A 25996-nucleotide genomic window follows, 5' to 3' on the forward strand; every position below is an offset into this window, starting at 1 on the left:
GAGGTGTCAGAACATTTGAAATGACAATTCATCATAAGTCAAGTTGATGTCAAAAGATATTGTGATATATAACATATAGAAAAGGAAGGATCTATGGAGGGGCTTATAAAGAATGTTTATTACACACTGTCTTTAACTGATCATCTACTTGTTTCCCTCTGTACAGTATGTTCTTCTGTTTCTGCCCTCAGTCCCTCTTCTTTAATGTTTGTTTTACTCTCAGCTCCAGTTACTGTCACTTTGTCCTACGGCTCTTTGTGTTCCTTGTTATCTCTTTCTCACTCTGTTTTTCCCTCTGGTCTCTTTTTAACCTCACTCATCCCTCTAATTCTTCTGCTCTGTCTCCATCATTGTGTCTCTCTCTCTCCCCCCCCCCCCCCCTCCCCCCTGTCATCTCCTCTCCTCTTCTTCCTAGCACACCCGGACACGACAGAACACCACAGATAGTTAATAATTCTCTAATTTCCGCTCTTCACGGCGTGTAGAAGGTGTCGCAGATAACCTGATTTATCAGACGGCTATTAGAATGTGAATCAGGGGTATTAAAGCAATGGACATTAACGTGCACATTGTTTAAACAACGCCACGGGACTAATGGATTTCAAAATGAATTTGTCAACACCAGTCTCTGTGAATATAATTAGTCAAATGAGAGCAAAGCAGTGGAGGAGACCAGAGAAGGAGTTTAGCAGGAAGAAAAAAGAACTTGAACTTGCTGCATCAGGGAGCTGTGAGGAATTGACTGTTTGTTTCTGATGATTTCTGAAAGCAAACCTATCACTGAAATGATTAGAAACATCATCAAAAAGAAGGCAAAACTACACAAATCTTCTGAAAATTAAACTTTGCAGTCCAAACAATTTAAAAATCTTTTCAAAAATGTAATTTTGAAACTATCACATAGATAGACTTTTCAAAAAACAACAAAGCGTTGAGTGTCAAACACTGCCAATTATTGTAAAACATTGGACTCCCTTATCAGGAGACTTTCTCAATGTTATGTGTTTCTACATATGAACAGTGGTCTGTTCTTGTATATATATATATTTTTATATATTTTTTAAGTGTTCTATTCCAAAAAGCAAGAAACACAGATTTATACATTTAAAAGCTATTAAAGTATTACAAAAGAAAATCAGAACTGTACTATTGGAGCCATTAAGTACTGTATTGAATTGCAACAAGAGGATTTGATTTTTGACATACAATGGATGCTAGGTTAAAGATGGGGGCAAGAGAGAGGAGTCCTTCAGTAGGGGCGGCTGTGGCTCAGTGGTAGAGTCGGTCGTCTCTCAACCGGAAGGTCAGGGGTTCCATCCCCAACTCCTACAGCTACATGTCCAATGTGTCCTTGGGCGGACCCTTAATCCCAAGTAGCTCCCACTGCTTCATCTGATGGACTCTTTACTCAGCGGCCTCTACCATCAGTGTGTGAATGTGTATGAATGGATGAGTTAATACTGATGGACTCTTTACTCAGCAGCCTCTACCATCAGTGTGTGAATGTGTATGAATGGATGAGTTAATACTGATGGTCTCTTTACTCAGCAGCCTCTACCATCAGTGTGTGAATGTGTATGAATGGATGAGTTTATACTGATGGATTCTTTACTCAGCAGCCTCTACCATCAGTGTGTGAATGTGTATGAATGGATGAGTTAATACTGATGGACTCTTTACACAGCAGCCTCTACCATCAGTGTGTGAATGGGTATGAATGTGTGGATGTGACCTGCAGTGTAAAAGCGCTTTGAGTAGTCAGAAGACTAGAAAATGGCATTACAGGTACAAGTCCATTTACTATTTAATATGAATCTGCACATGTACTCTCTGCCTAACTACCTTAATGTTATACCTGAGTAACTGTGGCACAAAACTCATACAGGTTTTTGACTATTTTGTCCTTTAAGAACTGCTGTCCTAGTGGAAACCAGGATACTACGTGTTTATACTGAAGCAGAATCTGTTGAAGGGAATGTGTTTATTGTCCATTAAATACCAAACTGTCAATCATTGTACAAAACTGCAATAGATGGACAAACAAAGATTTGCTACTGAAAAAGATTTGTGCAAGGGTTATTCATTGGACACAACCCTTATGTTTTAATCTTTTTTAAATTAAAATACTAACTCTACTATGCTACTCTAATACAAATGAATACGTTAATTTCATATGTACTCATTTAGGAATTGCATATAGAAATGCCTTTTTTTTATCCACACTGGCCTCCCTGCCTCAGTTATATGATTCAATCATTCGCTGCACTGTTGCCAGGGTAGTTAGTCTTACAGTTTTTTCTCACTTCCTTCCTGTGGCTCTACTGTATGTCTACCCTCCTTGGATCACTATCTGCGTATGTAGGCGTGTGCTACTTTACAGATTTGCACTTGTGTTGACTTACAAGAATTTTCAAATCATTCCGACTGACAGAAAATGTTTTAACTGTGATGTAAAACTTTGATTATCAATTTCAAAGGTAATAAGAGTGAGGTTGTAGCTGAAAGCACACTAAACCCACAAAAGATGGGAAAATAAAGATATTTCTCTAAAGTGGAAATCTCCATTGAAGGATGCGTTTTGGTTCGTGACCAACACACAAACACACACACACACACATTTCCTCTGCCACCTCCAGCTCTGTGTCTGGGTCCACCTCAGAAGGAGAGCTGGCCGCTGGGCAGACGGGGCAGCGGGGTGTGGTGAGGGGGCAGTGAATGCATGCCGCTTGAATACTAATGTCCCACTTTAGAAGTCAACCTCTTTTCCATCCCCACCTCCCCTCTGAGCTGTCCCTGTCTCTCTTTGCATCTTATCCTTGCTGTCATTTCCCTTCAGTCTTCTCTTATCTGCCTCCTTTCATTTTTCATTTCATCTTTTTTTTCCCTCACCTCCCCCCCACCACTCTAAACAGTTCCCTTTCTCCCTTCCTCTTCTTCCTCCAACTTGTCTTCTTCTTTTCACTCATGTCCTCTTCTTTCCTCCCTGTACCAGGCTTTCCATCACCCACGCTCCTTCTACATCCTTCCAACTCAAACCTTCCACCCTGTATCACTCATCAAACAGCCCCCCCCCCCAAGATTTCTCTTTGCCATTCACTTTTTAAACACACACATCCTTGACAAAGCCAGCTAATTACAGGCAAGTGTCCACTCCAGCCCTTCTTAAATACCGAGCTGATTAATGAGACGGAGGTGTAGGGCCAGGAAGTCTCACCCTTGGCGGGTGGTGATACACACCCCTGTCTCTCTGCAGCTCTCTCTCACTCACACGTACACCTTTCCTTTTCTTTCCACACTTGCAAATGAAATTATCAGCAGTGTACAGCTTCGTTACAGAAATATCGGTATCAGTTTTTCTATGGTTTAACTTCTCCCTCATGTGTCTCAGCCCTTGTCCTCCACCTGTCAGTGACAGAGGCAGCCTGTTGACTTTTGCTTCTTTTTTTCTTCTGTACAGTAACTCCTGATGAGGAGAGCTAAGCGGCAAGAGCCAGCTGGGGGGCCTCAGGTGTAGCTGGGGCCTCCTCTGAAGTGATGTCGGCTCATTTTCTCAGCAGCGGCTCAGGCACGACTCAGCGTCGGCTCAAAATGGCCTCCGACACATCTCTGTGTCTGATGTGTGTGTGTGTGTTTGACCCTGAGGACCAGCGTGAATGCTGCCGGAGCAAGGAGATAGAGTGCAGCTGCTGCCGCTGAATGCTGACACACATGCAGAGCAGCAAACGCAGGCACACACACACCTGCACAATCACAATCTAGAAGGGGGCAGCCAGGTTCAAAGCATTTGTATTCATGGAAGGTTTTGCATTGGCTCCACCACCTACAGTGTTTCATCTAACTGTGGGACGTGGCTTTCTACTTTCACACTCAGAAGACCTTGGACTGTGTTGGAGTGTGTTTATAGCTGTATATATGGCAGTATGTTGCTACCTGAGACTGACTTCTTTTTCCACTCATATCAGCCTTATAAATACTTGATGTCTCTGTATTTTGATGCTCACATTGACCCTTGTGACACACACTGTAGGCTCTGAGAACATGCTAATGCTGTGTAACATGTCAAACCTGATTCAACTACACATCTGTGCACACAGCTGTTAAACCAGCGAGACCTTCCATTGGTACGCAGATCATATGACAGCTACATGCCACTTAAAATTTCCGCTAGAGAATATATTTGTGAAAACTGTGGACAAAGCTGCTGAATTAATTTGTTCATTTTGACAATTGTTTCTCATTTAGCTTCAAATTCACTTTTGCCATTTCCTGCCATTAACTTATTTGTATAACACAAATCTACAACACATCATAAGTCATCACTATTTCCAAAACACATGTGAACAGTAAGAGAGTGACACGGACTCAGTCAGAGGAGTGTTTGGATACTACAGCCTGACAATGATTCACAAAGATATCTCCATCCCAAACAGAAAAATGATGGTGTCACTTTATAAATGCAGGTGTGACTGTTTGTAATTGTTTATTTTTCTCAGCTTCTTACACACACACACACTTTTATTATATATTCAGGAATAAACTTTTCATTTATAAAGGCTAAAAAGTTGTCGCTAATAATTGTGAGATCAGATGCTTGCGCTCAACTACCTTAACTGTATCCAACAAACGTTTTTTATTTATTTTTTTATTTATTCTAAAAATCATCTTGACTTTTCTTGCTTTTAACCAACACATTATTTTAGGGTTACTGTTGTTAAAGTGTTGAGATCATGAAAGGATAGTAGATCAACATAAAGGGAATTTTAATTATGAATATTTGTTTCTCCATAAGAAGACCTTGTGTTGATCAATACAGCTGTATTACCCACACTTTAAATAAGAACACAGAAGACATATTCAGCATCCTGACTTTGCCATGTGTTCTGCAATTCAACTTCGCTTAGACAAGAAGGAAAGTTGGCCAGAGAGTTCTTTCTCAAAACATCAACACAACACATTTGTTCCCCTGAGAAAAATAAAACTTCTAGTGGAATAGTCTCAGTATCATAAGAAGCTTCTTTTTACCATTTTTTCTTAGAAATTACAGTGGATACAAAAAACACACAAAAGGAAGTAGTTTAATCACTAGGCATTTTCTCAGTTTGCTTTTTTTCACCCTTCCCCTGATGATACAGGCTGTGAAAAAAAGTGTTAAAACATACAACTTGAATTCATCATCAAATTCAGTAGTGCTTACAAACTTACAAATGGATGTACTTGCAGCGTGGTGTGGCTTCTACTTAGCCCAGTTGGCTGTGTTTGTTTATTGGCTATTTCTTGTCTTGTGCAGAGCTCAGAAGCTGTCTAAAATGTACCTGTTTCACAAGCAGTTTGCTTTGAACATTATGTTCACTGACTCCTTCTTTTGAGTTGAAGCTCATTGCTGGCATTTAAAAAAACACGTGATTGGTTACACAATTTTTCAGAGAAGTTAACATGGCTGTTTACAGCCTTCATACATCTTCATTGGAGTTATCAGTGACAACAACTGCATCACTGATTTGGGATTAAGCTTTATCAAATCTGCTAATAACAGGGTTAAAATACAGATCTGACTTTTTAGATTATTTTTCTTTGAATGACAAAATTAAACCAACCTACCTGCTGCACAAGAAATGTCTCTGTTGCTGGATGAAGTGGCGAAAGAAGCATCAGTAGTTCTGTATGGGAACATTGCAGTTTGACCTGGCGTGGCTAGGCACAGCATGGCATGGCATGGCAGGCTCCAATGAGGCTTCACCAACCCAGGGCTCCATCCTGCCTGAGCTGAACACAATCAGGCCTTAACGGCAAAACCGCCTGCAGGTTTCCATGACAACCCGGAGGCACTGTGAGCTCGGGACAAAGGCTGGCGGGTCCCGTGTGTGTGTGTGATTGGGAAAGAGAGAGTGAGTGATGTGTAGCGGAGCAGGCGCGGCCCTCCTGGGGCCCTCATTCGTTTGTCTCTCGCTGAGACCACAGGAGCCCTGATGCAGCAGAGATGGAGGAGGCGTAGGAGGTGGTGGTGGGGGTAGTTTGGGTGAGGAGAGGGGTAGGATTGGGAGGGGGTAGGCAACTGATGTGGAAAGCAAGGATAATAAAAACATGCAGGAAAAGGTATGAACTAAAGGAAGGGGAGGGAAATGAAAAATTAAGATTTGTGGGTGTAGATATTTCACTTTCACTAATCCATTAGTCATGTGCAAAAGCTCATACAGCAAAGCCCGAAACTTGACTAAAGTTGCTTTAGAAATTAGACTGCTGGTACAGTTTGGCAAATTAATTACACCAATTAGTAAGGCACTCAAAAACTCTGAAGTTTTAATGACCTGTCTACCACACTGCAAGCAGGAATGACTGAAAATAGCCCCTTCCATGAAAATAATGAAACAATCCATTTACTTAGGTATGATTTCATTTCATGTCACCTGAACATCAAACAGACATTATTTTGTCTTTCTTTGTCTCAAGCAAACAAATGAATTCACTTTCCTCCTTATGTTAACTTCCTATATCATGATTTGTTTTTTGGCATGCTAACAATGTACTGTCTTTTCCATTTCCAGGTATCGATCACACAAACAAGGACCTGAAGAAAAACTTTGTAAGTGGACTTTAAATCTATTTTTTTAACTAAAAGCAGAACAAATCAGATTGAGAAATCTCATGTACGAGATTAAGGGGTAGGTATCTAATATTGTTTCTGATTCAGCTGTCTTGTTATATGATTACAGTTTTCCATCAGTGCTGGTATACAAGCATATGAGGGTTTTCATTGGACTGAATTCTGTGTATTGATTTTCTCTTAAATGTCCAACATTTTTATTACGTAAACATTACCTGAGATAATCGATTTTTCCTGTAGTGATAAAGCTGTTTGATTCTGTTAGGTTGGTGTTAGTCTGGCTATCCGTGAAGCATCTGTGGAGTGGCAGTGTTGTTTGCTCATGCCTTGTCATATATAATCCTATAGGCAGTTCAAAGCAAACAGGCCAATTTGTACTTTGTCAGAGCAGATTGTCTGGCAGGGATAAGCCTGGCTGGAGGGAGAGAGAGAGAGAGGGAGAGAAAGAAAGAGAGAGAGAGAGAGAGATAGAGAGAGAGAGAGAGATACATAATTGCTCTTGTACTGTTTGCTGCCAAGACATCCTCCTCCAGTTATGCCTATATAAACTGGCAAACAAGTCATTCAAACATGTTCACTTTTATGAGGCAGGAATAGTCTCAGCTGCAGTCACAGGCGTCCCCTTAGTGACAGCGGCTGCCATCAGTCAGAAGAGAAATGTTGACAGACTAATTCAAGTGCCTGTTTCAAGAGTTTTCCATGGGATTCCTTCGTTTCCTGTCTTGTCACTCTGATGTTTGAGCGTGATGTCACAATGTGCTTTATTTGTTTTTTCTGTCTGAATTACAGGAGGCCCTTGCCAGTTTTGACCTGTGTGCTTCACATGGTCTGTCTCATGATCCCATGCCTGTCAGGAATGAGGAGAACAGGTGATATCTATTATATCTGTTTTCCTATAACAATATTGTTAGCCAGAGACAGCATTTCTCAATACATTTATTGAGATAACAATGGCTTAATTACCAAACCAGTTATCCATTAGATGATAGGCTGTAAAATGTCTGCTTGTGTCCATATCTGTGTAAAATGAAATGATGAATGATGTCCTGCCTGGATAATATGCTGCTGTCATCATTGTAAACAGGTCATTCTGCCTTGTGAGAACTGAAAGCTTAGCATGCTCAGAAATTATAAATAAATAAGGGGGCGGGGCTTAGTGCATGATTAATTAGCCCAGTGATTAATATGGAACTCAATGTTATATTATATCAGATATATACATTGCAAACATTGACATAGGCTAGGTGTCAAATATTGGTAAAGACATTACAATGTTTTCAGTGCTGTGTGTGAAAACTGCTTTTGAGGAATAAAATCAGCAGCAGAATAATCTCCTTGGTTTGAGGGTTTGTCTGTACCAATTTACACATCAGGGTGCTACTTTCGTAATTGTCCTAATTTGTGGCATGATCAGGTCAACACATTCGGACAAAAAAAACAGAGAAGTTCCATCTTTGCATATTCAATCCCTGTATGAGGCTAACATCCTGCTCCCCCTCTGTTTCAGCCACGGCACCCGGTGTGCAGGGGAAGTTGCCATGGAGGCCAACAACTCCTACTGCGGTGTGGGCATTGCCTTCAATGCCAGAATCGGAGGTGAGGAAAACAATGCACCCTCATCTAGACAGTGGGTGGCAGTGCATTGTGGGTGTATTGCAATGGCCAAGATTGTGACATGGCATTTCCAAAAACACTCTTAATATAATATAATTCTTACAAAGTAGCTCCTCTTGTGGGAGAAAAACATTATTGTAAAGTGACTTATTTCCATCTGTGCTATAAAGCAGCTGTACTGTACTCTGCAGAACAAATGCTTAGTATATGAACATTAGTATCTTACTGAGTCACTGAGCGTTAACTTCATTCAGGAAGTAAACCATTCAAACTCTTTTTTGCCGACATTCTGTAGCAGTGACTGGTCAGCGGTGTATGAATGTGTATGAATGGGATTAGTTACTTCAGATGGTCTCTTCACATAAAACCACTGCCCTCAGTGTGTGAATGGGTGGGTGTGACATGTGGTGTAAAAGTGCTTTGAGTCGTCAGAAGACTAGTGCGAAGTGCGAAACAAGCTCAAGTCCATTTACCATTAAGTTATACCTCTGTTCAAATACTTTTTGCTAATAATTTATAAATGACATTTCAAAAAACTGTAAGATGAATTTATACATATGCACATAACAATGTGGTGGATGTGTATATGTGTGTATAAGGTTGGGTATAAAGTTTGTCTGAACGGAGCAGACAGTGGCTGGTTTCTATTGCGCCGTGCTGACCCTATTTAACAGCTCCGTTTTTAGTGGGAGCTGTGGTAATGGCTTTTTTAGTGTTGGCTGTAACACCTGCAAAGGATGAAAGAACGTACTACATAAGAAAGGCCATTTTTTGGTGTTGTGAAATTAAAGATTTTATAAGGTGCGCTAAAGGTGCTATAAAACCCGAGTTAATGAGCAGTACATGATGTCTTTCAGTTAAAAAAGAGTCGCAATCCTCCAAACCAATCTCATCCTATGGTGTCATCAGTGTGAAACATGGAGTATGAATAGAGGAATCCCCGGGCTGAACTCTGACATTTGAACTCTGCCCTGCAATCTTTAACTCTTGACCCTCCATCATTTGTCAGAGGCTGATCACAGCTGGAGCAGAATCGACCAAAAATTAAAATAAATAGTGAGGCAAGACCGGGAATCTTATTCCACAGTTAGTTTTAATTTGACCTTCCTGTGTCTCTTTTATCCCGACTCATAAACAGAGTCTAGCACATGGGAGATGAAGGAGCAGGACCCAAATGAAAGATGCATGTTGAATCACTGAGAGCTGCTGAGAGCCGTGCTTATTGTCTGACAGAGTGGACTGATGAAGCGCTGCCTCTCTGACTCATTCTGAAAACTTAGTTCAAAATCTCAGTGGATTTATTTTGTCCTGTTAGATTTGTCTTGTCTGAATAGTAAACATTAAGTGAGTGGTATTCAAGAGAAGGACGACATGTAAGACTGGATCACTTGTTATATGGATGCCTTTTCATTTGAAACACGTGTTAATGCATTGCATACAGATCAGCAGAGAAATGTGTAAAAATGCTTAAAACATCATTCTTGAACTCATGGGGGGGGGACTTTTATTATAGAATAGAATGTTTATTTATAAAGCCCATTTCATTACACGTAAGCTCAATGTGCTTCACATGGGTGATAAATACACAGGAATAACAAATGCCAATATGATTCTGGCTTTGTTGACTCAAACATGTTTGTCTTGACAGGTGCAAATGACCTTCCATAATGACATCATAGCAGCTTTTACCAGTTGGCGCATATCTTTCCACAACTGGTCATTGTTTTGGTGCACTCAATGAACACAACCACAACATCCCAAAGCAGTGAATACAGCTTATTTTATCATGATTTGAAGTTTAATTCAAATATATAATCTTTATTGCTTTGCACAGACTTTAACTACCAGCAAACACTCAGATGAATAACACTGAAGTTTCCTTCTAAATGTGTCAAAGCGGCGCATCAGCAGCTTCACTGAAGTGTTGCTCATTCAATTAGAGCACAAGTCTCACACTTTTGACTGTTGCTCTCTTGTTGTTGTTGTGCCAAGTGGGTTTGTTCCCAGTAAAAGGTGCTGCAGCCTGAGCTTCTGCCTCTTTTTGCTACAATTGTACAACTAACTAAAAAGTACATGTGTCATCCATTATATTAAAGTGCATGAAGAAAACACCACCTCAGCTCTCTCTCACCGTTGTTATATTACCAAAAACTCATGTCACATTATAACACTGCATGGTAGCTTAAGCTGTAGTTGCTGTAGTTATTTTGCAACATGACTTTGTTTGATATTTGATATATTATATTAAAATGTGTTCTGCATTTAAATTTCAATCAATAAATCAATCAATTACTGAAATGCTGAGTCTCTTACACACATATCCCACTTTCATGTACTACACCAGGTAAATGATAAACATTGTACAAAGCTTAACGTCTAAAAGGATGGATATTAGATGTTATTGAATGGACCCTAGGCAGCAGAAAATGCCATCATCTGGAGTGTGGAAGTGCTAGCTACTACTATTTTTTTGCACTAATCACATGCAGCAGCATAAAAATCTAGCAAAAACAGAGATAGAAGGCAGACATTGAATTCTTACAGCGTCAGAAAACAGATGATGAGATCTCAGAAGCAGACACAAAAAACAGATTGAGGAAACAGGAAGAAACAGAAGAAGATAAAACAGGCAAACATGACACTCAAACACAGATACATGAGAAACAGTACACTAGAAACTGACTCCACTACAGGCCAGTTAATGTAAGTGTATTTAAATATCGCAAACACAGATTATATATTATTTAAACTGTATGTACCTGGGTCATCACATTTATGTCCACAGCAAGAACAAACAGAACCTTTGTGTCTGTAAGAAAGTAATGAAAATAATCTGTTCAATTATTTCCCAAGCCTTCAATGGAATTCTGATCTCTGAGTACATCTCAATCCATCCAGGTATCCGACTGCTGGCCGGCACTGTCACTGATGCCATGGAGGCCACAGCGCTGACCTTCAACATCCACTTCATCGACATCTACGTCTGCAGCTGGGGCCCGCGGGACGATGGGGCAGAGATGGACGGGCCACACAGCCTGACAGAGAAAGCCCTTAGGCTAGGAACCCACAAGGCACGGCTTTTATTATCAAATTCACACTGCTGTCTGTCAGATGGAAAGCTGACATCCACACTGTCAGTGGGGCTGCGGCTCAAAGTACAAAATGTTCAGAGTGGGGATAATATCGATTCTTTTAAGTATGCTTATCTATTGAAATGGTTTACAATATTACTCAACAAGAAAGTGTTCTATAGCTTACCATTCAGTTCCAAACTTCTGCATATTGTTGTTTGTCTTTTCAATTCATTTAAATGTAAAAAAAACAATGACCCCACATTGAGCCTTATTCAGGTCTAAATATTTTCACACATAAATAGTTTTGTAACACTCAGAATGCTCAGCTGACCGCCTGATGGAAACGTTCTGTATGAATCACACTCCTCACTTTGATGTCTCTGTTTATCTGTTTTCAGGGCAGAGGTGGGAAGGGCAGCATCTTTGTGTGGGCGGCAGGTAATGGTGGAACGATGCGTGACCACTGCGGCGCAGACGGTTATGTTAACTCCATCTACAATATTGCCATCGGCGCTGTCTCCCAAATGGGGAAGCCCACCTTCTTTGGTGAGCCCTGCCCCGGCGTGATGGCCGTTACTCTGACAGGGACCGGCGTGAGATCCTCACTACCTCTGGTAAGTGTGTATATACCACCTAACACATCTAACAATAGTGTTTATCATTAATGAGGTCTTATGTGTGTGTGTGTGTGTGTGTGTGTGTGTGTGTGTGTGTGTGTGTGTGTGTGTGTGTGTGTGTGTGTGTGTGTGTGTGTGTGTGTGTGTGTGTGTGTGCATGCAGCAGCCCTGCACTTTGGCTCCTGTTAGCTGTGAGAAGCCTGTTAAAGAGCAGCCACTGGTGTGATATTTATAGAGGCCTGCCAAATGACCTAGGTGACTTCTGGGCATGCACACACACACACACACACACACACACACACACACACACACACACACACACACACACACACACACACACACACACACACACACACACACAGACACATGGAAGCAAACGAGTGTTAATTGGAGGTAAAGCGCGGCTGTAGCAGAAGAGAAAGAGAGAGGAAGAAGCAGAGGTGTTGATGGCGGAGGTGGCAGCGAAAAAAGCCAGGAAGAAACGCAGTGCAAACTCCAGGGCTGCAGGAACAGGAGGCCAATTTGATCAGTGTGATATAAACCTCGTCTCAGATTTCCTGCCCTTTACCACCTCACATTTAGGAGGTGGTCAGGCTAGACACAAGTAGGGTTTTAATTATCATCACTGTAAAACCGTGCACGTGTTCCAACACAGATAAAAAATCTGATACTAGCTGCTAGTGTGGGAACTCAACTGGCCTGATTTGCTACAAAGCTGCATTCTTTTCCAAAAAACCCTCCCACAGAAAAACATTTCAGAGAAGGAGTTGGAAGGAACAGCTCACATTGCATCCATCTTTTCACTTAATGTACTGATTCTACTTCTACATAATTGCATCTTGTAGCATCTTTGGCTTGTTCTCTCATCAGGTCACTGTGACCAACATCGCTGATGGCTGTGTCACACACTTTCCAGGAACATCCAGTGCTGCTCCGATTGCTGCTGGGATTCTGGCTCTCGTCTTAGAAGTAAAGTGAGTGTCTACCAGCCCATTTTCGCAGCACACCAGCTATTCTCTTCACAATAAATGATGTGGAAATCTGAAGGTAGTCGGTGTGTTGCCCAAGAAACACGGCCATGCGTGAGCTAACTCTTTAAGGGGCTGCAGTCCCCAGGCCTATGGTGTTTACTTTGATTTCTTTTCATGGTTGTGATGATTGTTTGGCTGTCTTTTCTTTATTAATGGGAAAGTAAAATTCATTTTATTATATTTCAAACTATTTTAAGTCTAAACATATGACATATGAATGTGTATGAATGGTATTAGTTACTTCTGATGGTCCCTTTACATAGAAACCTCTACCATCAGTGTGTGAATATGTAGGTGTGACATGCGGATTGAGAAGTTAGAAGACCAGAAATGCGCTATACAAGATTTTACCATTTACCATTTACAGATGATTTTTACATTCATATTTTGCACCTTTGATGTGTAAATTGTCACTCCTCCACCTTTCCCCTTAACTATTAAGTTCCTCCTTAGGAGTAAATCATCTTTGTTGGTCTTCCCATTTTTCCTGTGTCTTTGTTAATCTGCAAATATATCTCTTATCTTTATTCTTCTTTTCTCTCTCCTTTGTCTCATTTGCCACTTTCTACCATTTCCCAAGCCACCTTTTTCTTCATCCCTCTTAACTCACCAGCTGTCGCGTGGCCTCGGGCCTGGTGTTTTGTGGTGGCATCAGCGGCGTCTACGCCTCCTTCATGTTATAGATGGTACTAGAGGCCAGCTTTACTGCTCCAGCTGTCATGCCACAGCGTCTCAGTCTCAGTCGCTTGGCTGTAAAATGGAGCGCGGGTCCCCTGGGCGAGGCGACTCCCAGGACATTACTGTTAAAGGCTTTGTCGTGACCCGCTGCTACTGACTAAACTATATATCACCTCTCTCACTGCATTCAGCAGTATTCTGCTCACGTCTTTATGGAGCAAGGGTCCCTCTCTCTGTCTCTATATCTTTCTCACACACTCTCTCCCTTCTCGGTTTCTCACACTTGCTCATTCTGTGTCTCACTCTTTCTCCCCACATGTCTCACAATCACACTCACTCTTATATTCTGTCATTCTCTCACACACTCATGCAAACCCAGTTTCTTTTACCCTCAGATCCCCATTCTCTAGAAACAACCAGCCTTAAACAAAGCATCCAAAACCAGCACCAAGCATTCCCATGCAGAAAATAAAATGTAAAATGTATAAAATGTTTCCAGAATGATTTCTCTTGGTCTTAAATTCTCTGGAACAGCATTTAGATGATCTCAAATCAAAAGGGGTTAAAGCAGTGGCTCTCATTTAGAGGTTCACAAACATTTTAGTATTCAAAATATTAGTTTAAGGGGCCACCAGCTGAACAAAAGCAGTTTATTTTTTATATTTTTTTCCTCGTCTGAAATAGCAATATACATTTTTTGGCCAACAGAAATCCTTTAAATGAAACAATCCAAGAGTGAAAAAATGCATTTTGTCAGTACTGCTCTTAACTTCACACTGCTGAGGTAACAGTTCCATTCTGAGTCATTCAGAAGCCAAACCAAACCACAAGGTGGTCCATCATAAATTCTTTATGTTTTACTCAATGAATTAAAGCCATGCTGGAAACCTCGTCCCAGTGATTAGAATGTAACTTATTCTGTCACTCCTTAACTTCATATCTCGACATCTTTTGGAGTTGATCAGACCGACCTAAAATTTGGTAATTGTTATTAATGCTAGGTGTGATATATTTCGCTTGACCAACAGTCCAAGTCAAACTGATAATGCTGACCCTGCACTGTTGTTTTTGGACTGTAAACAAAGGAAATTGATTGAATAACATACAATTACCAGTGTCTGTGGATGTGCTGTATTTGCCCATAAATACAAACCAATTGGTACAAGTTTACTGATGTGTCATTAGATTTCAGAATGAATCCCCTTGTTAGTTTTTCTTTAATTGCCAACTTCACTACTATCCTGACACTTGTTTTGAGAACCACACCTCTCTTTCCTTGCAATGTTTTGCTTTACGTTGTGTTATTTTATCAAAACCGTGAGCTGACACTATGACAAGCCTCGCAGTAGCTTTACTTACACAATGTTTATAAAATGGAACATTTGTCATTTGGGATGCAGTTTGCTGTGGAGGTATCTGATGGACGTAGTTGATATCTAAACTATTGATGCATAAAGACGTACAGTTTGTGTTGTCTGTGTTATCAGGATATCCTTCAGCATGTTGATGCCCTGACAGTGTCCGACTGTCACTGTCTATCTGTCCCTCTGTCTTTCTGACGCTATGTGTGCCTGTCTGTCTGTGTTTCCATCTGTCTCCACGCCTGCATGTCCAACACACCATCAGGGTAAATCAATTTCTTGCTCTTCCAGTATGTCAGTCTTTCTGTCTCTGAGTATTTGTTTGCTCACTTTATCACTGTGTCAGCCTCTTTGTCACTTTATCTCGATGTCATTCATTCATACATCTACTCCAATCCATTTTGCCCAGAAGGAGCTTTTTGTTTTACTGAGATTTCGACTTATGTTTGAGGATTTGTTCACCTGCAAGTATCCATTTTCATATCATTCCTTCACTGTTTCTACCCAGATTATTAACAGCAGTGTGAATAGAGACAAACCCAAAGCCAACCTGCGCTGTGATCTGGTTTAATATTTTGGGCAAATACTTAAATGCTTGAAAAATCTTTAACCTTTTTTGTCCATGTAAATGTATATATCTGATAGATTAACTTCAAATTGCAGTGTTTTATTTTCTTTAATCTCATTCAAAACTGCCAAACTTCCTCTTATTTTTACATTTTAATAAATACACTATGTGAACCTTTCAGCTTGAGGCTATGAACAACATACAGTCATAAAATGAAAACTCATTTGTATATCCAAACTGAATCATGCAATAATTTATTCACTTCTCTCTTTGTGCCTGTTCATTGGAGGGATATGAGAACGAATGTATATAGTGTTCTCTGTGGGGAGTAAAGGAGTAATAAGCCGGTGATCTCAGTGGGGAGTTTACATGGAAAACTGAATTCACTCGCTCTAATTGGTCTTAAGTCAAACACTCTGCCAGACATGCACACACTCTCACAGGCCTGCACAAACACACACACATACACACTCTTCTTCTAAGCTAATGTCTTTCAGCTGAAGTGTATTGAAGGTCACCGACAGGTTTGGCCTTTCACAAATACATCCAGTGCTTGGCTTTAGGTTTGACATATGTGTGATGGTGCTGATCCAACATTATTAAAAACCTTTGACACTGTTGCTGACGTTAAGGAGCAAGCCTTGTTACATTACCTTTTTGAGCCCCAGTGATATAATGATTACACTTACCTTGTTTTTTTATGTTTTACTTTTTTTTTTGCAATACCATCCTTTGCTCTACTTCATTTAGACACCTCTAACTGATCATCTAATGTGTAGCAACTAGACCAGCTTCAACCAGCCTGCCAAAGGGTTAAGTTGCATAAGGTAAAGAGATATAATACGTGTTATTCCAGTGAAAAAAATCAACATTCATATATATACATTTATCATATAGATTTCGTTTTTAAGATTTTAATTGTCAAAATGGCTTACATTGTAATTAATTATTGGGGTTGAGGGCTCATTAAACAAAAACTGTTTACTTGAATTCTCAGAAACGACAAATCTAGTTTCTGAACATGTTTACTTCATGAACAGTGTTAGAGTGCATGAAGTCATTCATAAGTGCAAAACTATTTTACAGTGTACACTATAATGTATGTAATAACCCAAACAGTACAATGACACAAATACAAAGCATAGTACACTAACACATGTATGAACATGGAACACATCTGTACACACAGAATTATTCACAAACACTAACATACACATTTAAACTGGCCTTGGTTCTAAGATTATAAACACACACACACACACACACACACACACACACACACACACACACACACACACACACACACACACACACACACACACACACACACACACACACACGGACATAGGGGTGTGGGTGTGTGCATATACACATGTTCTCATTAAGCACAGAAATCAAGGCCGGTGAAGTGTATTTAAAGGAGATTGCAGGCATGCAGTTATTGGACTTGGCCTAATTGATAAAGCCATTAGTAACACTTGTTCAGATAACATGGGAGGAATCTCAGTCTGCTCACAGTCACTCCAAATGGGTTCACTTAGGCTTAGAGTGCAGCACATTAAGAGAAGATTACAGAGCGATGTGGAGCGTCTTACAGTCCACGCCTCGCTACTGGGAGATTAATAGAGATGAACTAAGGACGGAGACGGAGAGAACCTTGGACTCTGACACTCCACAGGGTGGGGACACTCTTTTGTGTGTGTGTGTGTGTGTGTGTGTGTGTGTGTGTGTGTGTGTGTGTGTGTGTGTACTTCCCTAGTTGACTTTGATCTGTGTTTGTGCGTGGGTTTGTTGGATGTTCTGTATGTGCTCACGTGTTTTAACACTTTATTGATGCAGTGACTGAGATCAGTTCATATATTTTTTAAGGCATTTCCCTTCATCTGTTTGTTTCGGCATGTGGGTGTTTCCATATGTGTGAGTGTTTCTCTCTGACTTTCAACTAAAGCTGCAATGTGGTTCAGCAGATGATCTAAATGAGGAGTGTCCAAGCAGAAGATGTGCTGCCTGCCATGAGACAGTGAGGTTTAATCTGCAGCTTTTCTCGTAGCAACACATTTGATCCTGCTATCTAACAAGATTGATGCTTAAGTTTTTGTTAGAATAAAGTAAAGACCACTGAAACCCCTCTGGAACAAAGTTATGTGTAAGTTAACTTGAGGTTGCAATTTAGGATTACAAAAAATACATTTATAATTTTACTTTTCTACTCTTCAGCTAGCCACGACTCAAACTGTGATTTTTAACAGCACTTCAAATCATGATGCATTTCCATGCTACTTTAAAGCACATCACTCAATTTTCTTCTCATTACTGCAATTCCTATTATACAAGCAGTTAGATAAACCTGAACAGGAAAAAAAAACGGTGGAGCGTCTGTGAGGAAATACTGAATATATTCAGTTTTTGAAGCGTACTCAGGACTAGGTCGCAGATTTTGTTTTGCTAAGTTTAGAGCTGCAGTTTACAACAGGCTGTAGTTATACTAACATGACGTTTCTGATTGATGTCATACACAGCTACTAGCAGATACCTGCATGATTAATACATATGACTCCATGAGTTTAAATGGAGAAAATTCACAGCAGCTTTTAGATTAAAATTACTGTTCACACTGAAATATCTCAACCTTAAGAGCCATCTCTGCGTAAAAGTCTGTGATAAACGCCTAACAAATATTTTTTTAAGACCAAATTGTCTTAATTTTTGTGCAGCGGATCTCCATGGTGCAATTAAATTAAACACTGCATTATTTTTACTGAGACTCTGCTTCATTTATAGTTTATAAGTTCTTCAGTTTTTTTGTGATATCTGATTTAAAAAGGCAATTATTGAAAACCCGATTGATCCTATGTGTCATAATTTTCAGGATTTTCCTCTTTTCAGGAATCTGCAAACACACAGAGCATTGTGTTAGACAGAATTGTGTGCCTTGTGCTCCCTGAAGAATTTCATTTTCAATGGTTGTTTACCAGAAAAATTGTGGAGTGTGATGCTTCTAAATGACCGCGAGCTGACAGTGTTCTCCTCTGGGTGCTGATCTCTCTCTCTCTCTCTCTCTCTCTCTCTCTCTCTCTCTTTCTTCGCCCCTCCATCTTTCTGTCCCCTCGATTGCCCATCTTTTTGCGCTACCTCCCCTGGGCTGGACACTTTGTCCTTGTGCTCCCCGTCTCCACCTCCTCCTCCTCCTCATCGTCCTCCTCCTCCTCCTCCTCCTCCTCCTCTCTGCTGGGGCCCAGTGTGAGTGATAAATTATTCGTGGGCATGCTCTGAGGGCCCAGGGCTGCTCATTCCTGCACACAGAGGACTAGCATTGATCCGGCCTGTGGTTCAACTTAATTGGAAACCCAGTTACACCAGCTACAGACACCCTTCAACACGCACAAACATTGTGCACACACACAGAAGAACGAACATTCACTTTCAGATATGCCATCTACATTTAATTGTCATTAATGCACAAGTATTCAGCATTGAACAATATTGCACCCATTAATAGGTGTATGTTTATGAAAAAAATCAACATAGTCAAACAAAATCCCACATGTATCTGTGCTTTAAGCATTAAGAGAGTAAAAGTCAGCCTAAATATAAACTACAGTATGTTTTATGATTAAACACATAAACATTTTTTTTTTCACAAAATTGTTTTTGGCACACATATTTTCTATGCTTGAAATTGGATACACGGTAACTGTAAAACACATACAAAAACACAAATGTCAATGTTAAAACTCTGAATTTGACACCAGTACAGGAATCAGACACACAAGGACAATCGTCGGTACACACACGCACACTTTATAGTCACTAAGCCTGCATTCTAAGCAGCACTAAAGAGGAGTAACAGTCCACAGTGGAGCAATATGGTGGCCTAGAGTTATCGATCGGACTGAGACACTGACTATCATACAGCTAATAGATTACATCAGACACATTGGAGCGGCTCAGTCAATGAGGCCTGATCCTATTAACTGGGGATTTGTAAACAGTTGTGTGCTCACTGTGACGGCTGATGTGCTGCTTTGTGAGCCTCAGCGAGAGGATGAAGCTGAAAGGGTCTCGAGGATGCTCATGTAATGTTGCACTCTGCCCCAATCTCCTGTGAGCTGTAGCCTTGTTGTGATCATGTGTGTGTGCTGGACAGTGTGCTTACATTTGATTGGGTTCGTAAGAGTGATGTCAGTTTCTCCAGCGACTGTTTATCTCAAAACAAGTGTCTGCAATTATAATTTTACAGTGTTGAGTTTCCACAGATTGATAATCCATGACAGGAAACATGATGCCTTCACTGAGTTTTGTTGAAGTTTTAAAAGTTTTAAGTGTATGTTCTTCATGCATCAGTTAAAGTGATGATTGATGGGTGATGTGTTTTAATATACTTTTCAGCTCTTACATTTGTTCAATATAATTTAGGAGGGAAATTGATTGTTACTGTTTTAATGAATGTGATCAGGTGATATGTCTTCAGATTTGATAGGCTATAAAGCAGACATTTTGGCCTGTTATAGTAGAGAACACAGTAATGATTTATAATGCATTAACTAATTGATAGTTACTAATGATTCTGCTTTAATCAAGTCGTTAAGTAAGTCTTGAACATGTGAACGTAAGCCAGCATGCACAATACCCCGACGCTAAAACTTAATCTGCTACAAGAAATTTAATACATGTGTTGTAACTGTTACAAGCCAAAAAAGGATCTCATAGGGGAACCTGATAGCCTAGCAGTTATGATGTGCGCCCAATGTACAGAGGCAGTAGTCCTTGTTGCAGCAGCGGTGGGTTAGAATCTGACCTCGGCCCTTTGCTGCATGTCATCCCCTACTCTCTCCTCCCAACACTTCCTGTCTCTCTTCATCTGTCCAATCAAATAAAGGCAAAACTCCCAAAAAACATGATCTTTAAAAAAGTGAAGTTGCTCTACAAAAGGAGTAAATGATAAATGGACTTGAGCTTGTAGAGCCCTTTTCTAGTCTCTTGACTACTCAGAGCGCTTTAACACCGCAGGTCACACCTACACATTCACGCGCTGCCCGATGAAGCAGCCGGAACAACTTTGAGTTTAAGTGTCTTTCCTAAGGACACATCAGACATGTGTCTGCAGGAGCTGGGGTTTGAACCCCTGATCTCCACTTTAATGATGACAGACTCTACCACTAAGCCACAGATGCCCCAAAGTGAATAACCTTTAACTGTAAGGTATTGTTTCTTATGTTCAGAGATGAAGATTGTGTGTCTTTGGCTTTGAAATCTATTGTAGATTTCGAGAACGAGCAGGGAGACAGGGAGGCGTCTGATTGGTTCATCAGATTGGTACCTCGTGGCAGACATTGGTTGAAATTTTTATATGCTTCCAACTGCAACAGATGACATATTTTCTTTGTTCCTTTTCAGAGCACATGAATTATACATTTCTGTCAGGAACTAAAGACAATCAACCAAAATCTTAAAAAGTGTATTTGGAGAAAATGACCAACCCTGCATTTAATGGTTAAAATACATCATACACTTAAAATTACATTCTGGGATCCTTCGGTCTTTGCTGATCTTTTTCTAATTGAGTTGCATCCCACACTCAATAAACAATGTTCTGTGCCAAACCAAAACAAACAGGAGGACAAACACATAGTCTAGCATGAGTGCAGAGAAAAAACAATGACACATCTGTGTAAAAAAAACCCTTACAAGTTAACAGCTCAGTTCATCTTAAGTCCATTATAGCATAAGCAATACTTCTGTTTTACCAGCACTATGGTGGATGCTGGTTGTGGGGTTTTCAAATTAATTACGTAGCCTAAACGTATTCACATGCCCCCTTCAGGGTCTGTGCAGAAAACAGGACTGAAAACATTAAGAGAGAGAGAGAGATAGCAGTTAACTGGGTTTTCAGCCAACAGTGTGTTTTTAAGAGCAAAACGACTTTTCCAAAATAAATAGATCTGTGTCGCGGACTGCTAGGAGGGAGAAAAGCCCTCGGTTCAATAATTAATTCCCGAGTCGAGGGTTTTGGAGAGCCGCTGATTGGGCTGATTATTTTTTTTTTATTCTGTTATGATACAAAGGAGGCCGTTTGAAGTAATTTGTCCCAGAGAGAGCGGCTTGGAATACCATACATGCTTTGATTTAGCAAAGCAAATTTAATTTTGTTTGCTTTATGCAAACCAGCCGGGGCCGTGGGGGTTTCTCTGATTCCACCAGAGGGCTGTTGGTGGTGGTGGTGCTGATGATGGAGGTGGGGGTGCACACACAACAGAATCACGCTGCTGCCGATAATATATGATTCAGAACACACACTCATACACACAGACACATGCAGTGAGCAGCAACAGTTCAAAAGTACAAAGCCTATCCCCCCCCCCCCCCCCTTCACACGCACACACACTCCAATCCCTTTGAAATCAAAGCTTAAAATAATTGTTTGTGCGTTGTGTTTTGTTTCATTCTATCCGTCTATTATTAGTGTTACTGGTATTATTCCTATCATGTTGTTTTAGCCGCCTCCTCTCGCTGCTTGCTGAGGTTTTTGTTTTATGCTGCTAATGAAAGCTTCTCTCCCCGCTTTTGTTCTGCTTTATTTTTTTTCTCCAATACGTGGATGGAATACTTCTGTTGATATCTGAGCCTGATGTTTCCTGAGATGTCAAACACTCAACAGAACAGTGATAAACCTGTGTGATTTTAAGGGCATGTCTTCACATCAGTACAAGACTATGAAACTATGTCTTGATGTGGCAGAATTGACATGCATGTGTTGTAGTCATGTCAATAATAAAGGGAAAATGGAGTCAAACAGCGGTGCACACCTGGAATTAACTTCATTCTGTTCCTGAAATGGAGAAATGACTGTTCATGTGAAATTCTTAAGCCAACAGTGGATCCATTTTTTTTTTCTCAGAAAGAGAAAAGGCTTTTCAGAATGGGTGGCCAAGCGGGTTTTCTTCTACTCAATTCAACTCATTTTCTTAGGGAACAATAATGAGTGGATAAAGCAGGAAAACCCAATTTCTTTTATGCTTTTTATATCCTGAAAAAGCCCTCGTTGACGACCCTTTGGTCTTTTGTTATAGAAAACTGAGCTAATATCCTCCAGCTCTCTGTGCAGTTTAAAGGTCTTAATTGGATTCCATTAGTATATTGCTTGACATGACACTTGAGTCCGCTCTATTAGAATTCCCCTGCCTGGGATTAAAAAGAAGACTTTTTCTACATTCGACTCTCTAGGCTCTTTTGTTAAAGTCTCAAATGTTCTTTCTTAAATTCACATTTTTTTTTACTGACACCGTTATTAAAATCGTAGTTTGACTTAAACAGGTGCTTTCATGTCTGGAGGACCTGCTGTAAAAGGTATGGCAGTGTCTCATCACAGCCGTTTATGTGTCCATAAACTTTAGCATAAACGTAGTAGAAGCATAACATGCATGCCTGATAGGATGTGCCTTAAGTCCTAATAAAACAGTCCTCCAGCCTCATTCTACACAGGGCTACAGCTCATATTCTGCTCCCTGCAGGTTTTTCTTCAGAGTATCACGCAGAGTTGAAGTGCTTCCTCTGTGGTTTCAGTCTGTGTAGAACACGGCCGAAGGAAGGATGCGTTTGATGAAATTCTGTTTCATGTCTCTTGCCCCAGTCCTACGCTGACATGGAGGGATGTTCAGCATTTGATCGCCAAGACAGCAAAGATCCCCGACCCCAAAGAGCCTGGGTGGAACATCAACGCAAAAGGATACCATGTTCATCATAGGTATTGTGAAGCATCCACTCACACATGGTTTTAACAACAAACATATGGTATCATCATGTTCTCAATGGTGTATTAACCAGTCACTATACATAAAATTGACTCGCTATGGTAACCGCCTCACTCGACATCCTTAATTATTTGTTAATGCATCCTTGTTAGCTAGCATCAAGTCTAGAATCTAGAGCTCATTTAACATATGCACTCCTGAAAATATCTAGATCATTTGAGATGAGATGAGATGAGATTCAACTTTATTGTCATTACACATATACAAGTATAGAGTAACGACATGAGGTTTGGCATCTCACCAGAAGTGCAAATAAGCAGAAAGTGCAAGAGTCAGTGCTATGTACAGTAATTACAAAATTTACAGATATAGACTAAAAAAAGTGAATTATTAGGTATATCTGGATGGCTGGATTAGTGGGATGCTATAAATATAAATAAATGCTATAAATAAGTAATGCTACAAAATAAGTGTATTCTTGGGATTATAATATACAGATTAAGGTGCAGTGAGCATGCTATACTAGTAATATACAGATTAAGATGGGTCAGCAGGGGGCGGAGAGAGAGAGAGAGACAGAGTTCAGAGTTCGGGGGGTAGAGTTCAGTAGAGAGACAGCTCTGGGGAAAAAGCTGTTCCTCAGTCTGCTGGTTCTGGTCCGGAGGCTTCTGAAGCGCCTGCCGGAGGGCAGGAGGGTAAACAGTCTGTGGGCAGGGTGGGAGGAGTCTTTAAGGATGCCATGAGCTCGCCGCAGACAGCGTGTTCTTTGGACATCCTCAATGGCAGGAAGTGGACACCTTGTGATGCGCTGGGCGGTTTTTACCACCCGCTGTAGCGCCTTACGGTCTGCGACAGAGCAGTTTCCGTACCAGACTGAGACACTGCTGGTCAGGATGCTCTCGATCACACAGCGGTAGAAGTTCATCAGTACAGCTGAAGACAGGTGGTGTCTCTTCAGTGTCCTCAGGAAAAAGAGGCGTTGATGAGCCTTCTTAACCAGACTGGAGGTGTTAGTGGACCAGGAGAGGTCCTCTGTGATGTGGGTCCCCAGGAACTTGAAGCTGGAGACACGTTCAACAGCCATCCCGTTGATGTGAATGGGGTTGTGCGTGCTTCCTCTTTCTCTCCTGAAGTCCACGATGATCTCCTTCGTCTTGCTGGTGTTGAGGAGCAGGTTGTTGTCAGCACACCAGGCGGCCAGATGCTGTACCTCCTCCCTGTAGGCTGTGTCATCGTTGTTGCTGATGAGGCCAATCACCGCTGTATCGTCCGCAAACTTGATGATGGTGTTGGATCCATGTACAGGAGGACTGCTCCAGATATTCTAATAAACTGGCTGTTCACATATGCACCTCAAAGCGGGAGGCTATCCCTATCAGACAGGGGGGGGGAGGGTGCAAATACTATACTTTGTGCCATGTCTTATCATTTAATGTCTCTAAAACCATTTTCACATATGCACTCCTAAAAATATCTGGATCATTTCAGCAGGACAAAGCAACAGAGTCCGCTATACGATGCTATAATTAGAATGTTTGCCTTTATATCAATGCTATGTGTAGTTCAACAGAATCACACTATCAAGAAAAGAGAAGAACAACATACTGATGAACAGAAAACATAATGCAATGTTATTGGTCACATGCAAGGAGATTGTAGTGGTCGCATGCATACATTCTATGCACCATGCAGCAGTCACAGTACTGTATATAAACGTCACTATTGGCTCGAGGTGAATTCTCTGGAGAATATCCTGGTGAGTTCTCACAGCAGCTCACTCGGACTTGCAGCGGAAAAAATACTAGGGGTCTGGCAGGAGAAACTCAGAACGAAAAATGTGTCTTTTTGCTTTCATACATACAGCTCCTCAGGCAAACTTTTCTGCAAGTGTGAAAGCCCTATAGTTGTTCTTATTTTTTCTCTGTGGGATTGATGTCCCCTCGTGCCTGTACAGTTGATCTATGGGCTTAAGCTAGCAGCTGTTTAGCACTGCATTGCACACAGAGAAACAAAATAATTCATGGTATTTTGGGTATTTATCTGCAGCGAGCCATAACTCAGCCAGGAGCTGTAGCATCCTGAAGTCATAATTTTCATAATCAAATACTTGAGAGTGTTACTTCTAAAAGAAAAGATGTAGTCTTTGGGTTTCACCCTTGTTGTATTGTTTCACCATATCAAAGCATTCTTCCTGTCTAACACCTTTACATAAGAAATTAAGAATATATCTCAAACAGTCAAACTTTGGGGCAGGTGTATTAGCAGTCTTCTAATGTGTGTTTTTAATTAATCTTTGGTGTGATGGTTTGTTGTAATCTTCTCTTAATGTGTTCTTTCTGATCAGTTATTGTTTGGCCACAAGGTTGTTAAAAACACATTAACAGTCAAGTGACATATTTCACTTATACGTTACATTATCGTCTCGCTATGTGCTATCATATTTGTCACATTCACAAACCTGATAAATCCATTGTGTACTTTTATTTAGACTGTTATTAGGTGAACCTATATTCCTCATAAAAAAAACATAATCCATCAATTTCCCCTTCTGGAGTTGTGTCTTAATTTCCAGATATATTTTGGAGAGGTGATTTTTTTTTTGTAAAAGTTCATATTTTGGTGAACTGTATTCTCACCAGTATAGAAAGTGACATTCAAAATTGGGCTTGTACTGTAACGAACTTAAATAACCTATTATTGA

At 40.6% G+C, this 25996-nt stretch overlaps 1 protein-coding gene across 2 annotated transcripts in view; it reads left to right on the top strand.

The window, feature by feature from the left end:
- Window positions 1-25996, top strand: part of LOC109983905 (proprotein convertase subtilisin/kexin type 4-like) — a 180461-nt gene that overhangs the window by 93308 nt on the left and 61157 nt on the right. For both annotated transcript variants that reach the window (XM_029277321.2, XM_065958149.1), the window contains exons 7-13: window positions 6543-6580; window positions 7391-7470; window positions 8109-8197; window positions 11114-11286; window positions 11688-11903; window positions 12777-12880; window positions 23175-23288. In XM_029277321.2, the coding sequence (XP_029133154.2) occupies window positions 6543-6580; window positions 7391-7470; window positions 8109-8197; window positions 11114-11286; window positions 11688-11903; window positions 12777-12880; window positions 23175-23288 (814 nt within the window). The remainder of the gene's footprint in view (window positions 1-6542; window positions 6581-7390; window positions 7471-8108; window positions 8198-11113; window positions 11287-11687; window positions 11904-12776; window positions 12881-23174; window positions 23289-25996) is intronic.

The sequence above is a fragment of the Labrus bergylta genome, chromosome 8, assembly GCF_963930695.1.
Source record: "Labrus bergylta chromosome 8, fLabBer1.1, whole genome shotgun sequence".
Classification (NCBI taxonomy): domain Eukaryota; kingdom Metazoa; phylum Chordata; class Actinopteri; order Labriformes; family Labridae; genus Labrus; species Labrus bergylta.